Genomic DNA, 16,108 nt, shown 5'->3' with positions numbered 1-16,108 from the left:
CTCTCTTCGCAATTTTTTCTCCCCTCTTCTCTCTCCGCTACCTCTTACTCTTATTTCTTCTTTTCTTTCTTGTTATTTTCTTTCCCTCCTACCCTTCCCTATCCTTCTCTACCTGTTCCTACTCTTTCTGTCGAGCCTTCCCGTATGACCTTGTCATAGACACGCATAATCTCACAGCCAAAAAGGAAGTTATGATCATCCAATTGTATAACCCTTTAGCTTAGGCAACCACTGCCCTTTTCAGCCATTTAATAAATTAGACTTCGGTCATGCTTTGCAACAGTAAATTATATTACCTGTAAGTTCTATTAGACGCTCCTAAAATGCAATACACTTGTTCAAGGAACGTTCACGCTGCAGGGAATTTATGTTATACAAATAGTAAAATACATGTAAATTGCCGAATCTCTGTACCAAGATTTTCTAAACTTTGATACCTTAGACCATACAAAAAGAAAAAACTAGAACAAACTTTTTAATTTGTTGGCTGTACCATAGCTGTAGTGTTACTGGTTTGCACAGACAAATCTTTTCCTTTTTATGATCAATCTCAGTGGTTTTATAAACTGTGATTGCGGTAAATTTACAACAAGTGGATAGGAACTGCACATTTTCGACGTTCATTTACAACGATTCGCAAATTTTTCTGAACAGCAGTCTATTCTGCATAGTATGACTAATAACAAATATTTTGTACGTCTACAATAAGACAAAACAACAAGTTGATGGGGAGCTCACAGGCATTGTTTATCACACCAAAAAATGACCATTTACAAAGATTTATTTTTTATAGACAGCAAAGTATATTCTGCAAAGTATATCTAATTAGCAAGTACATGTATTTTATATATTTACAATGAAACAAAGCAAAAATATATTTTTACTACAAAAAGAGTGGTGTCTACTTGTTTGTCATCTACTTGTATCCAGAGGTCAAGGTTAGGATAACTACCAACAATCAATACTCCAACCTGTGACATTCAGATTAGTAGATCGACGCTGTAACACATGTACCAATCGATCGCCTTTAAATATTTATGAACAATTGCGCAGCTACCCTATTCTCTGTTTTGTTGACACATCTGGCCAGAATGCCTTGGAAGTTGTACATATAATAGATATAACGCGAGAAAAGTTACCCTTCAAAATGAATTTGAAACGTTGCCCTGACTTGATACTACGTTAAATGGAATTTTTACGTAGTTCGATGCATAAACTTTACATAATTTTTTTACGTTCTCTGAAATTTACATTATAGGAGGTAAGCGTTACAGGAGCCTCGACTCTATATAATTATTAATTTCATATTTTCCTATAGCAGTATTAAATATAATTTAATACCATTATAATATACAATAAATTATATTATAATAACATTATACTATATTTACTAGCAAACATACATAATATAATATTATCATAGTATTATAATATAATAATATTATGCGTTATTATTAATACTATATAATATTATTAACCATATATAATAGTATTAATCATATAATATTATTATATATAAAAATAAACTAATATTGTATTATCAAAATGAATTATTAACAAATGATAATTATATTAATATATTATCATACTAAATTCAATTATATTATCATAGTAAACTATTATGTACCCTTGTGAGGAGGGGTCAATTTCTGTGGAAGCTAATTGTCACACTGCTAGAGTGTTTTATTTTAGTATTTAACATAACTCAGATAAATATTTAGTATCCATAAAGAGCACACAGCTCTATAATTATGTAGATAGATTGCCCATATCTCATTGCGCTTGGTTTCTACGTGGATTTGTTTACTTTTCTATAGACATGTTTCTAAGGAGACTAACTATTATAACAAGGTAGGGTAGTGCCGACTCCCCATTACTTTACAAAAGCTAATACCGATAGGTTAGCTGCCCATTTAATTGCTATAGAACTTTTGAATAGTCATTTTTACTAGCCAAGCATTATAACTCATGCTGGTCTCGATTCAGAGAGACACGCTGTAAAAGTCTGTTAGACTTAGAAAAAGTCTGTTAGACTCTGTTAGACTTAGCGCTGTAGAAAAATGTAACCAACGTTGTTTCTGGCATTTGCTGTTGTTTGCAAACTAACCAATTGAAAAGAAATGAAGCTCCGCATGAATTTATGACACTATGCATCTGATTGATGTCATATATAAAATACCTACTGCGTGAAAGATTATAACTTACTTTTACAGAACATGGAATTTTAAGTAGGACTGGAGAATTTAGTCAACTAATAATACACAATGTGAAAGAGGCTCCTTACGGAGATTTGAGCGTCAGGTCTTTATAAATCTTTACTGCTACATTTTTTGTTGGCTGTCATACATAACTTAGCCCTAAAATTTTAATGATATAGCCTAAGAGTTAACATAACATTTAATGTAATGCAAATAAGATAATGAATGCATTGTTCTTCTCATCAGTTCTGACACTAAAAATTCTGAAGTTTATTTTTAAATGTAGTTTATTACTGCCGAGACGATGCATTATGGTCACAAGTTAAAAGTTTCTTCTAGTAGGTTTGCTTATCTAGTTTCATAATAATTATTGGCAGAATCTGTGTCAACCTTCATAATACTAACGTAACTTCATGCTGCCAGCTGCCATCAGCAGACGAGTGTCATATTTCTCTTTCCTTTTTATAGTCTCCTCTGAAGAAAGGTAACTGAACAAGGCTTTGTTATTACTTCATTATTATTATTACTATTATTATTACTATTATTATTACTATTGTTATTACTATTAATATTATTTTTATTAATAGATTGGTAGCAATGGCTGTCTGCTACAGAAACTTATGAATTTTTCGAGTAAGTCATGTTCGTAATTAGTTTCTTAGTAGCAATGTTTTCACCAAGGGGAGACAACCCCTGGAAGACTTAGCAGCTGTAATTTTTCCCGAACTCATATTTCTGTTTAAAAGTGTAATTTAAGATCATAAACACAATGAAAACCTAAAGATTTTTATCCAATAGAATCTAAATTATTCAAAAAAAATCCAATATAGTCAGGAATATAAAGGATTATTTTAAAAAAGACCAGTTCAGCCTTTCAACCCCCATGAACCAAGGGGAAGCAAATCCATAATAAAATAGTACTTAGGATGATATGACTATCAAATGACTGTAAGATCTACTTAACCTAAAATAACATAGATTAAAACCAAAATCTAATATTTCATCATTCAATATCATTGAATTTAATATAATATTATACCACTAATCATAGTACCCTACAACATAACATTATGCAATTAAATATAGTAGGTATACTAAAATGTAATATTACCTCATGAGTTGTATTATATTATAGCAATGTAATGCATTATATAATATAACATAATAAAATATGGTGCAATGAAGTAAAATGTAACACATTGTAATATAAAATAATAAAAAGCACAGACTGCCAAAGCGAATGACCCAAAACATTTAATATCACCATTATATTGTTGCAATTTTCTTAAGCCGGAGTTATATGTTTAAAATTCCCAGAATTCCTTTGACTTGTTATATTGATGTTATGGAAAACTATAACTTAGAAAATTGTAACCGATCTTGGAAACTAAGAAAGACTCTCTGGCCGAGTGTTCTCATATTAGGGCTGAATAGTGAGAGCAGGTGCTTTGCTACCATCATTACTCTTCAGCCGAGTGAGCTGCTATTAGTACATGAAGTCAGCTACTTTCTGATTAGAGCACCTGCTGTTTGAATGTCACATACGCCTCCTTAGCCTTTGGTTAAATACAAATAACCATAATTATTTATGGAATATCAAATGCTCACCCAAGGGTTACTGATGGGTGCATCAATATTACTCTTATGTTTCGTTCTGGCTGCCAAGCAGGTCTGTTTAGGAAGATATCTGTCTTTTGCTGTCGTGACCGTTCTAAATGCCGTCCGCACTCTATTGCAGTTTTCTTTCTTCATAGTGAACATCTGCAGGTCAGCGACTGAAATCAATCTATATGTTTACTTAAATAAATAATAATTAGCCAATGCTAATGGCAGCGGGCAAGCTGCCACATGATCACAACCCATACATATTTTAGAAACTGAGCATACATTTGTCTTTCATGATGGAGACAAACATCACTAATCACTCTAAACTTAGGCATCAGCTAAAGTCTTGCAACTGCTGCCTTCATCTTCCAGACAGTAGCCTTTGTTCTTCCAACTGGATAGCATTCACTGCAGCTGTCAGCGTCGTTCCTGCTGTATTGCGCCTAACTTGGCTATGAAACCCTATAAAAAGGAGAACTGTGGGTAATTTTTAAACATCCAAATTAATAATCAATAATCGCTCTCTTCTTTCTTTCTCTCTCTTGCTCCCTCTCTATCTCTCTATCTTTCTCCCTTTTCCTTTCTCTTTCTCCCTCTCTCCCCACCTTTCTCTCCTTCACTCCTCATCTGTCTCCCTCTCTCCTACTCTTTCCTCCTCTCTTTTTCCCGCTCTCTCCCCCTCTCTCTTCTTCTCTCCCCCTCTCTCCCCCTTTCTCCCCCTCTCTCCACCTTTCTTCCACCTTTCTTCCACTCTCCCCCTCTCTCCCCCTCTCTCCCCCTCTTCCCCTCTCCCTCCCCCTTTCTCCCCCGCTCTCTTCTCTCCCCGTCTCTCCCCCTCCCTCCTCTCTCCCCCTCTTTCCACCTTTCTTCCACCTTTCTTCTACTCTCCCCCTCTCTCCCCCTTTTCCCCTCACTCTCCCCCTTTTAGCCTCTCTCTGCTTCACTCTCTCCCGCTCACTCCTTCTCCCTCTCTCTTTCCCTCTCTTCCCCTCTCTCCTCCTCTCTCCCCCTCTCTACCCCTCTCTCTTTTCCTTGCCCCCTCTCTCACCCTCTCTCCCCCTTCCTACTCTTCTCTCCCCATCTCTCTCTCCTCCTTTGTCTGTTGTTCTCTCTCTCGCGCGCTCTCTCCCTCTCTCTCTTTCTCTCATTCATTCTCTCATTCATTCTCTCATTCTCTATCATTCTCTTTCTCTGTATCTAGTTCTCTGTAGTCTTACTGACAAACTCCTAGTGAACCCTAGAGTTGGTGCACACCAAGGCGCAATTGAAATAAAAATATATGGTTATCATTCCTACTTCAGGGTGGAAGGCTAAAGGCAATAGTAAGGTTAAGGACAATTAAGGAATCTCAATAATAATAATAATATTAATAATAATAATGTACTTTGTTCTCAGCAGGCATCAAATGGTTAAATAAAGTTGGACTTAAAACAGACACAAACCCATGCATCAAAGTGTGATTCTGTTAATAAATGTGTATAAATAAAACTTGCAAAATATTTAATAATATAATAATATTGTACATATAACGTATTATTGGCATTGGTAATCATCAAAATATGATGCTTTTTCATTTTACGCTAATAGAATTAAAAAACATGAAAAGACAGAATGGAGGAATTTTTGAATGAGTTGAACAAACATTTTTCATATGTTTTAAAGGAAAAATATGAATATTTTAGGCATAGTTTACTCAGGATTTGGAAACCTGTAACACAAATATGGAAATGAGCAAGTTTGGACAATGCAATATGCTCAAAGATTTTGTGAAGTGATATGTAGAACGTAATAGTGTACTAATTATATGAAATAGTTAAATACATATTAAGATTGTCTCTCCAAACCTGTTAATCCAAATGTCATGTCTACTCGAGCTTGGGTAATTTATGTATATATATAGCTGTATATACTAAAAGTAGGTGCTGTGTTGACTGGGATTTTTCTGTTTTTTAATCAGATAGCCAGCAGCATGCGAGTAGATTTTCACCACAAACGCCTGCACTGCGTTCATAACAACAATCTACAAATGCAAAGATGCTTATTGAGAGCAGTTGCTTTAATCGAATGCAAAGTTTTCCATCAAATTGATTGTGGATCATTTATATGGAAAATTAAAGCTCTAAGATTTCCAGTTGGGTCTAGCATTGGTTGGAGTTGTCTGCTTTTTGCATTAAATATGGCGTAAGCAATGCATTAAGCTCTGGCTGTTTGTTCGTATAACTGTTCCCTTATGTCTCCCAAAACACACCTAAGATCAAATGTAGTCAGTTTTAATGAGGTGTATGAGTTTTTATAAGTGGTTTCATTTTTGATACCAATTGAGCTCAGAGAAATCAATGTTGAGCTGTGAATACATGGGTCGTTAGTTTGGCTAGAGCAGGTGATCAGATTGGACATCCTAGACCTTTGGACACCAAAACTTCTTTCCCCAAACCTGGAATCTCGGCACAGATATTTGGGAATCATTTTATGAAATATAATCCAACTCTATGAATCAAATTGTTTTTTGGCTCCATTAGGGAGCACCTAATTTAATAAAATGTGCGAAGCGATGCAGCAAAAAAATATTTTAACAACTTCCAGGCAATAAGTCAAAATTCATAAATAGATAGTGCTGTACAAAACTCCAGAGCTTTTAATCTTGATTGATGACCTTGGCTGATGGGCAGAAACTAAAAGAGGTGGGATGAGAGTCATTCACAAAAGAATTATTCAACTTCACAGAATTAACTGTATAAAGAGTGTGCATTCAGCATATAAATGTTTAATGTTCTTGGAAACTAAATAGAGTTTTTGAAACCAAACGTATTTGATGACTTAGTAGACGGCAGGTAGGTCCCATAAGGATGAGTTTGTTATGCTTTGGTGCAGGACCTAAAAGGTTGTAGAGAAGTTAGGAAGACCAGTGAAGACAATAGATAGGGGTTTTACTTCCACTTCTGTTTTGTTCAACTTAAGAGTAGCAAGTGTGGTCTGGACCATCAGATTGGTTGATAAGATGAGCTGAAATAATACGTACCAGTACATTCCTTCTTTGTCCCTCAAGGAATGTAGCCTATGTCATATTAAGAGGGTGTATTTACCAGCAGAATTCCTGTTCTACTCTTAACAGCCTTGGTGGTTGTTTAGAATAAAAACACTAGCGCATTAATTTACAATCAGAATGCTATACGGAGCATCAGTATAACCATCCCAACTCATGGCCCCTCTTTGCTATAGACTCATGGGCTAACCATGATCGGTTTCTTTTTCGGACTGAGAATCGGAAAATAATAAGGGTGGATCAGAGGGTGTGAATGTAATAACTGATAGCCTTAAAATCACAAACTAGTAATGAAGGATGCTCAGTGTGCGCTAGAGAGAAATCGCAGGCTAATAACGACACTTAACTAGTTTCTGTAGAAATTATGAACACGTCTTAAGATCAAAGATAAACCATGAACCATCATTATTTTGTTAAAACAAAACCATAGTCTTGGAATCAGAGGTAAACAATTAAACATCTGTATTATGTATATAAATCATGAACCTAACCTTTAGATCTGAGGCGTTTGGTAATTTAAAATATGAACTTATCAAGCAATGTGTCAGTTCTGTCCAAGTAACGCTAGAGAAGTGTGATAAGCTGATAAGACTTAATTAAATTTGTTGAGAATATTAGAACTCTATCTACAGTGAATACCATAGACCACATGCTATGAATGCTAAACAACACATTCAGATGACCTGGTAGTGTAAATTTGCTAAACTGGCTGAGAAAGACACTAAGGGATAAACTGTGTTCACTCAAGTGTAAAGGCATTCATTGGGTCGGATTTCAGCAAGTATTTACACTTAGGAATGAAATCGCATTGACTCTATTGTTCCTCTCTTTAATTCTATTAAGGTCAAAGCATCTTCTTTCCTTGAATTCAAGATATGGTGTCTCTATTCAAAGTAATTACTTCAGAATTGATTCACTATAAACGCCGTATACGCTGTTGCAATAGCAAATAGCACGCCTATCGCCAACTTTGATGTAGTTACGCACAAGTAATAAAAGTAAACAGCTAGACAGGGCCTTGGGACGCTCTTTCATTTATGGAAGAATGTCTATGTACAGGAGTTAATACTAGCTGACCACGCAGTACGTTTAACTGAGGGACTTTTAGTGATGCTTCAGCCTGACATAACAGACTCACGGTTAGAATATACTTTTAAAGTCTGTAGCCTAATCTTAGATGACAGATTTATCAAGTAGTTTAGGAGAAATCAAGTATTTTCTGTATTTTTTAGATCTATTAGTATTCAAGTTTGTTCTTTGTTTTTGTCCGCATAGCTAACTTTCCATAACCATTCTGACTCTACTTGTTTTTTTAATTCAGTATTTGTCATTGACACTTTGTGCATATTTCTATATTCTTTTCTCCCTATATATTTCAGCTCACTCTTTAGGCTTCAAGTTTTTATTTCCTTTTCATTCCCTCTGCCACTCCCACCAGTTGCCATTACAAATTTATCCTCTGCTATGTCTTCTTACAAGTATTAAACCTAAAATGCAGCTCATTTTTTCAAGATCTTCTGTCATACTCATTCAGTTGAGATTGTACTTACTCATGCGGCTGCTTCTTTGTAGCCATGGCAACTGTTTACTTAGAATACTGTTAAAAAGTTTTATTCAATAACCAAAAGGACCAATGTCACCTGTGATATGTATTTACCACTAACTTTCTCATAAAACACTACATTAATCCTTTGAGTTGTTATTATTCCCTTTCTTCACACCATCAAACAGTCTTTTGAAGAATTATTTACAACTGAGTGTAGGCAACTCTCAGTTACACCTTTTACCAAGTACCAAATATTTTATTGTTGCAGCAGTTGCTTCCTCTCAAATAAGAATTGTTTCCACGATGTTGCCTGAACCAGTGTACATAGTGGTCATAGCCGTTTCTGTTGTGCTGTTTGTGATCATCGTCGGCATTGTTGTACTGATGATCATCAGGAAACGATACTCTCTCAACTGGTGAGTAACCTCAATACTGCTAACATTTCGCTAAAAAAACATGCTGCTGTTAGACTTCGCGCACGTTTAATTTGATGATAGAGTAGACAGCTAAGGGTGTTGAGAGTTTTTAACAGATTCATAATGTGTTGCTGTAATCAAGTAAGTACTACTTACCTTCTAGAAATTGAAAAGATAGACAGTCTGTATATTAGATTGAATAGAAATTATTGAGTTCTCATTTTTATAGTTAGCATGGGTATATGGGAAATTCGTAATGTAGTTTCCAAAGATTGTAGAGGCGTTAATGTTGGCCAACGCTAAGGCTAATTTAATAACTGAGTTAAAATTTATATCTGATCTGCATCAGATAGCCTTAGTGGTCATGTTTGATCTATAAAAGATGGCCTTAGTACTTAGGCTGTATCTTATCCATATCAGATAGCCTTAGTGCTCATGTTGATCTATATCAGATAGCTCTAGTATTCATGTTTAATCTATAACAGATAGCTTTGGTAGCCTATTCATGTTTGATCTATAACAGATAGCCTTAGTATTCATGTCTGATCTATAGCAGATAGCCTTAGTGTTCATGTGCGATCTACTGCAGATGGCTTTAGTATTCACGTTTGATCTATAACAGATGGCCTTAGTATTCGTGTCTAATCTACCGTAGATAGCCTTAGTATTCATGTTATATTTACGACAGATAGCTTTAGTGATCATGTCTTATGATAGCAGATAGCCTTGGTGTTCATGTCTGATCTATAACAGATAGCTTTAGTGTTCATGTGCGATCTATAGCGGATAGCCTAAGTATTCATTTCAGATCTATGAGAAATAGCCTTAGTATGCATGTCTGATTCAAGACAGAGAGCCTTAGTATCACTATCTGGTCTATAACATATATGTATATCCTGAGAACAATGTTGTAAGCTTATTAGGCTGTGATGTATCCTTCCTATAATGGATGCTGATTTGCAAGTTTTGTAATGATTTCATGATAAGACAACCACTAAACTGTATCAAAGTAAAAAAAGAAGACGATTTCATGCTACTAATATGATAGCCTCTATTTCTAATAGGCTAAATTGGTAAAACCCACTCGTTGCTTTAACTTTAAAATGACGCAAACAGTTCTTGTTTAGTTAACCTTTACATGCACGACCATCCCTGATTGGTTAACCTTATATTTGTGTTTTTGGTTTGATACATGAGAGGCATTACAAGAGAAGCATTCAGATTCACGTTCTCATTCTCGTATCATTTTAGTTGAATTATAGTACTTCCGCGTTGATTGACGTTAGATTCGCGGTACACTACCACACCAGCTTTAGCATGGTGTGAAAACGCATCATTAAAAACCATGATTAATATTTTAAGCAATCTAGGCAGACAAGAGCTCGCTCTAAAACAAAAGTGTTTGGTGTATACTAAAAATGTTTCATCAAAGTTTTTCACAGGCCATAGAGTAATCAATGATTTAGTTGGTTATTGCTGAAGGCAGTGAATAGAAGATATTTTCAAATATACTAACATGCTTAAAATAAAATGACTGGTTTAGTACTGGCAATTTCTACGGCGGACATTTTCTCAACGTTTTGTCATATTGCTTCTCTTCTCGTGTAAAGAGTCCAAAAGTGTCCTTAATCTCATTAAGAAGAATCATATTTTTCCACATGGCTCTTCCATCTTGTAAATGATGCCATTTTCATCTAATGTTGTTGCTTAATTGCGCTTTTTTTCGAACTAAACAGTTTGGTGTAAAAAAATGCATATTATATTTAAAAGAGTCTTAATGTTGCTGTTGCATTTTTCAATCATGGATCATTCATTTAATAATAAATAGTTACAATTGTCCATCCATGCCAAACTCCTTCTCTGAGCTTTGATCTTTAGATTTCTCTACCGCCTGCTCTTCTTGCATCTTCTCTCCAGGTTTGTCTGTACGTAACTCTGGAAGTGTTACTTTTTGTAACAGCCAAAATGAATTCTTTTAACATAAGTTGAACGCTACTACTTTTGCAAGTAAATACCTTAGTTAATTAAACAGGCAAAGGTCAGCGGCAAAGGTCAGCACGAGATTATGGCCAAACAAACGTGGTTGATATTGGAATACCTTATCAGTTTCTGTCCTTTGTTGAGAGTTAGTCACTGTGTTTAATAACCACACAGCTGGCTGCTTGTATCTTTGATTGCTTTAGAGTTCTTTATAGATACAGCTTATGGGTACTAAAATTGATATCTTATCACAAACACCTTGAATTGGTAAAGGAACAATGGTAGCTTAATAATAATAAAGGTACACGCTAATATGAGCTATAATACTGGCATTGCCACTGACTATATTCATCTAAATGCTTGTAATAGAGAGCAATATAAAACAGGCTATAAAATTGTAGCCTGAGATCTTCACCAATAGTAAGTCCATGTGGGCTATAGTAACTGACTCCCCGCCTTAAAGCAGACATTTTCATTGAAAGCTGAAAATGTGGTAAAATAATTTCTGAGGGTCATTATCTCTCGCTTATAGAGTAAGTACTCTCATCTTGGCTTTAAAAGTGACAAGAAGAAGATAACTTCCAATTTAGATATGTGTGGAGCCTCAGCAATGGCATATCATTCAGTTTTGTTTAGCGCTAATTATTTTTTCATGCGTATTCCAACCACCTGGTTACTATTTTCATAATCTCTAATTTTCTCAGCACTTCTATTCCTTTCCACATTGCTTAATCTCCATCCAATTTTTGACCTTTTTGACCTGCCTAATAACTTTTAATTTTCAATTCATTGAACTTTTTTGTACAATCAATCAATTTTGTTAACTTTGTTTTTGCCTATCTAATTGGTTAGTCAGATTTTGTTTTTATACCGATTTGCTATCATTTTCCTACCCTTCATCCAATTCTCCAACCTTCACTTGACCCACCATTCTATAGTGTTTAGCATACCCTAGGACACTTATATTTCACTAGTATTTAGTTTCATGAGTAGCACACAGAGTAAAATTTTGCTGCAACTTAATTTCGCGGCTCCGATGAGTGCGAAAATATAGTGATGTGAAGATAAATGCAGTGGAGCAAACAAATTAGAATCCTCAGGTCCAGTTCTTCAGTAAGAAAAAATTTTCAATTGGGAACTAGTTTGTATTTGTAAACCGCAGGTAAAAACGTGTGGGCGAGATTGATAATTCAATTTGATCGCTTGCTGCCAATTGTTTCTTGGACTATCAATGAACAAAGCTATTTAATTTCCCGTTTTCGCTCGTTCGTTATGATAGTTTAGTTTCGCTTATGAAACTTTTGCGAGAGGATGACTCAGCGAAAATGCGAAAGTTAGATGACGCAAATACATAAGTGTCCTAGGGTAATGAACAACATAAGACTAGGGAATCATATCAGAATAAAATGTGCCACACCCAATAAAATATGTCTATAGTTATGATGGCTGACAACAGGTACCAGAAGACCCTATTGAAAGATTCCGAAAGGTGTCCTAATAACATGTCAGGCTCACTGCATGTTATCAGGCAGCGAGTCGCGTCGCACAACAATCGTGACCAATCATCATCCAGTGATGAGGATTCTGTTCATGATGATAAGAGTGCCTTGCTAAAAGAAGAAAACTCTCACAACAACCTCCTGGATAATCTACAGAAAAAAGTTGGCTTCATACAACCTGCCGGTAAGAAGTCAAACACGGGATATTTAACCACTTGTTTAGTATGTAAGAGACAAGTTTAAAACATTAAACCATAACTGCCGCGTACAACTTTTATCGTACTTCCTAGGTAAATCAGACACGCTGATTCTGATTTTGTACTCAAAATAAAGATTGGTCCACTAACCTTCAAAGTTATTAAGGCTTTTTTAAAGCGTTTCAGTATCCGTCTCGAAAACAACACAATCAGCATTACAAGCTCCGCCCATAAATTTGTGACGGAACCTAGCTTTTTAAGGAATGAAAGTTAGAGATGTTTAGACCGATTTAGAATAATAGAGATGGGTTTAAACAGTTTAAACAAAATATAGCGTCATAGTTATCACGGTAGTGCTAGAAAACCTCTTTATAATGGTGATTTATTGGATGATTAGGATCTTAGGCTATTGTAACTTTTTGCTCATGAAGGCGAGTTGACTAATGCTCTAACTACCTTTATTCCTACTCACCATTTATTTGAGCTAGTAAATCACTCTCAGATGCCTAGTGGGCAAGCAATAGAGGTCTATGACTATAATAATATGACAACCTTTACTATACTAAGAGCCATATCCTTGTCTGGAGTTGCGCTTAGAGCTTAGGATTAAAGATTGCTTTATTCAGGATTAGAACTCACAACAATCAGCTTGGCGGATTAACACTTTCACACTCACACAAGTCCACAGCTATTTAGTACTCGTTTATTATATTAGATCTTGTTGCTTCATCTGCACTTCTGACGATCTCTCACAGCCTTCATGACTGTCAGTGTACTAGTATAGGAATAATAATGAAGGCTATACAACTTCATGTTTCAATCTTGACACAATCGGCTACAGATCAATCAGCGTTGAAATTGCATACAACATTCAAACACTCGATGGGATGGCGTCTTGAATGCTGCTTCAAGAATTGATGACAATCTCTGCTCACGTCAGTTACAAATCAATGTTAGGGATGAGTGCTATTGTGTCTGCCAATGCAGCTGTGACACTCATAAACAAGTGTGAAGTTGCCGCAAAGGGCGAGAGTATCTAGCTCATCACTTCTATGAATCATGAGATTATTATATCGTTTACACAGTCAAGCATTTGTGTAGCTTGATTCATGTTAAAATCTACTTTAGGTTTGCCTTCCCTTGTCTGCTTTTTATAAAATAGGGAGTTCAAATGCTGTTGGCTACGCTAACTACATACAAATATATAAAAAACATATACAACCTATACATTCACCATAAATATGAAAAATAGGCTATTTTTTACATTTTAGTGTTAAAATAAAAGATGCCGTATGTAACTAGTTCAGTAATATTCGCTCAAATTAAAAAAATGAAAGTAAAAATTCAGTTAGTTTTGAACTATTGTAATAGGAATATAATCTGCTATAATATATAATAGATACATGTATAATAATTTATCTATATACAATAAATATATACATATATATCATGTATACACATATGTATATATTATATATAATATATATATTTTATATATATAATATAGAGTATATTTTAGCAAGTAATGGCTAGATAAAGTGTATTGTGCTATATTGAAACATGATTTGATACAGATACAATGTGAGCTTAATGCAAGCTGAAAAAAAAATAAAAATCATAAATAAGCTGAATTAATAATAATAATAATGAGTACATAAAAGTGTGTGTATAAAAAAGGTTGCAGTTTCAACAAAAGTTGAACATCAAAATTTTAAGTAAATCATGCTGGTGTCTCTCGATACCGCTTCAAACTTAAAGAACCAGAATTAGGAGTGTAACGACGCATTTGAAAGGGCAACGCCACATTGCAAAAAAACTAAGTAAAAAAATAGGTAATGGATTTTATAATGGCTTTTAAAAAACTATCAAAAAAAGCGCAAAATTAGTATTCATTAATAATAAACAGCAGCACATATTTGATAAGATAATGATAATATATAGATAATGATAATATATAGATAATGATAATATATAGATAATGATAATATATAGATAATGATAATATATAGATAATGATAATATATAGATAATGATAATATATAGATAATGATAATATATAGATAATGATAATATATAGATAATGTAGTTGAGGATAATAAGATCATCTTTGCGTAGTGATTATGATTTAAAGGCAAATGGGGAACTGATGGTAAAGTCATCACGTGTGTGGTTTGTTGTGACAGTCAACATTAAGTAAAAATTGTTATTCTTCGAACAAATACGGCCACATCAGACAATCGTTCGGACTTATAACATTGGCCGAACAATTGAAGTGAAGTCTAAAGACACAGTGGTTGACTGTACTAAAGGTGGTTGACTATAGTAAAAGCGGTCAACTGTATCGGAAGCTGATGATTTTTTGTAACAGTATACATTTTACATTGAATAATATCAGCAAACAAATCACAGCCATGATACTAGTTATTCAAAAGTTGTTAACAAGAATAAATTATTCACTAGCTTGCCAAAGGTAGCTGACATCATTTCTCAGTTTAGATTCTAATAGATGCTTACAAGCAATGAGAAGCTCTACTACTGCTTTTCTTGCCTTTTCCACCGCCTTCATCTATGCACAGATAAAAGGAATGCGCTACATTAACGACTCTATCAGTCAATTATCCAAAAGTCAATGGAATGGGATGTCAAGAATTTAATAGTAGGTATTGTCCATAAGCATTCAGAGGTTCAAGTTGGCTACATAGATCAATCCATAATATTTACAGTATAAATATATAAGTAAAAACTATGTTCACATCAGTGAGCTTTTTAAACATTAATACAATATTAAAAACACGTAATCAACCTTCTAACTTTATCTTGTGATTTCGTGTGCAAAATTTTCATGCTGCAAGCACACCATTCTAGGGTAGAGGGAGAGCCGTTACACAGGGCTCCGCTAATTCTAAAACTCAGGGTTCACAAAGGTTTGCCCTAAGAAGGAATAAAATTTCAGCCAACTGACACCCAAGGTTGGTAGGTAAGAATAAGATGCCGATAGGCAGGGCAAACAGTTCTGATGAGCACTGAAAATCTGTTTTTCTTTAAAATATAATTTTACAAAAACGAACAAAATTCATAAAAATTAAAAAAAACAATCAAAACTTGAGATATTTTACAGCTAACACATTTAAACCTAATACGGAATATAATAATCAGTCTGTACGTCTGCTGTCTCTTTTTTGTCATTTACCATCAAAACGGTAGTCACTTCTTCCAAGAATTCTGCTGACTAGCGCCTCATAATAATGTTCTGTGTCATCTATTGATTCCGTTGAGGGCCACCTATTTCACAAAAAAACTGTGTTTTACTTCACCAAGGCTATTAAATGGAGTGTTCAAATCAACAAGCTTTAACAGTTTTCCAATCTGTAACATCACCGGTGTCGTGAGCTGTCATCACACAGCTGCTTATCACTTTTGATGACAGGAACTACCATCGTGAACTTGAATGGTAGTAGTCCATGGCATAGAACTTGCGAACTACCATAACAAGTGTGTAATAAATAGACATAAGTCTAGATCTCTGAAGAATTTTCACACCGGTGATCTTTCTTTGTTTACAAACATTAAAGATAAAACCTGGTCTTACTGTTGGGGAGAGCAATAAGATAACAGCCGAGTGTT

At 34.7% G+C, this 16,108-nt stretch overlaps 1 protein-coding gene across 8 annotated transcripts in view; it reads left to right on the top strand.

Moving 5' to 3' along the window:
- The first annotated feature begins 2,615 nt into the window (after nt 1-2,615).
- LOC137398625 (synaptotagmin-7-like) overlaps nt 2,616-16,108 on the top strand; it is a 41,884-nt gene continuing 28,391 nt past the window's right edge. For 5 of the 8 annotated variants that reach the window (XM_068084801.1, XM_068084800.1, XM_068084797.1 and 2 more), the window contains exons 1-3: nt 7,883-7,985; nt 8,661-8,808; nt 12,245-12,471. In XM_068084801.1, the coding sequence (XP_067940902.1) occupies nt 8,696-8,808; nt 12,245-12,471 (340 nt within the window). In that variant the 5' untranslated portion in view covers nt 7,883-7,985; nt 8,661-8,695. Of the gene's footprint in view, nt 2,683-7,882; nt 7,986-8,660; nt 8,809-12,244; nt 12,472-16,108 lie in introns of those variants that run through there. The other 3 variants (XM_068084794.1, XM_068084796.1, XM_068084795.1) reach the window with 3 other exon arrangements.

This window comes from Watersipora subatra, chromosome 6 (genome assembly GCF_963576615.1).
Source record: "Watersipora subatra chromosome 6, tzWatSuba1.1, whole genome shotgun sequence".
In the NCBI taxonomy this organism is placed as follows: Eukaryota; Metazoa; Bryozoa; class Gymnolaemata; order Cheilostomatida; family Watersiporidae; genus Watersipora; species Watersipora subatra.
The sequence above is the reverse complement of the archived record's forward strand: the minus strand, read 5'-3'. Positions and strand labels throughout refer to the sequence as shown.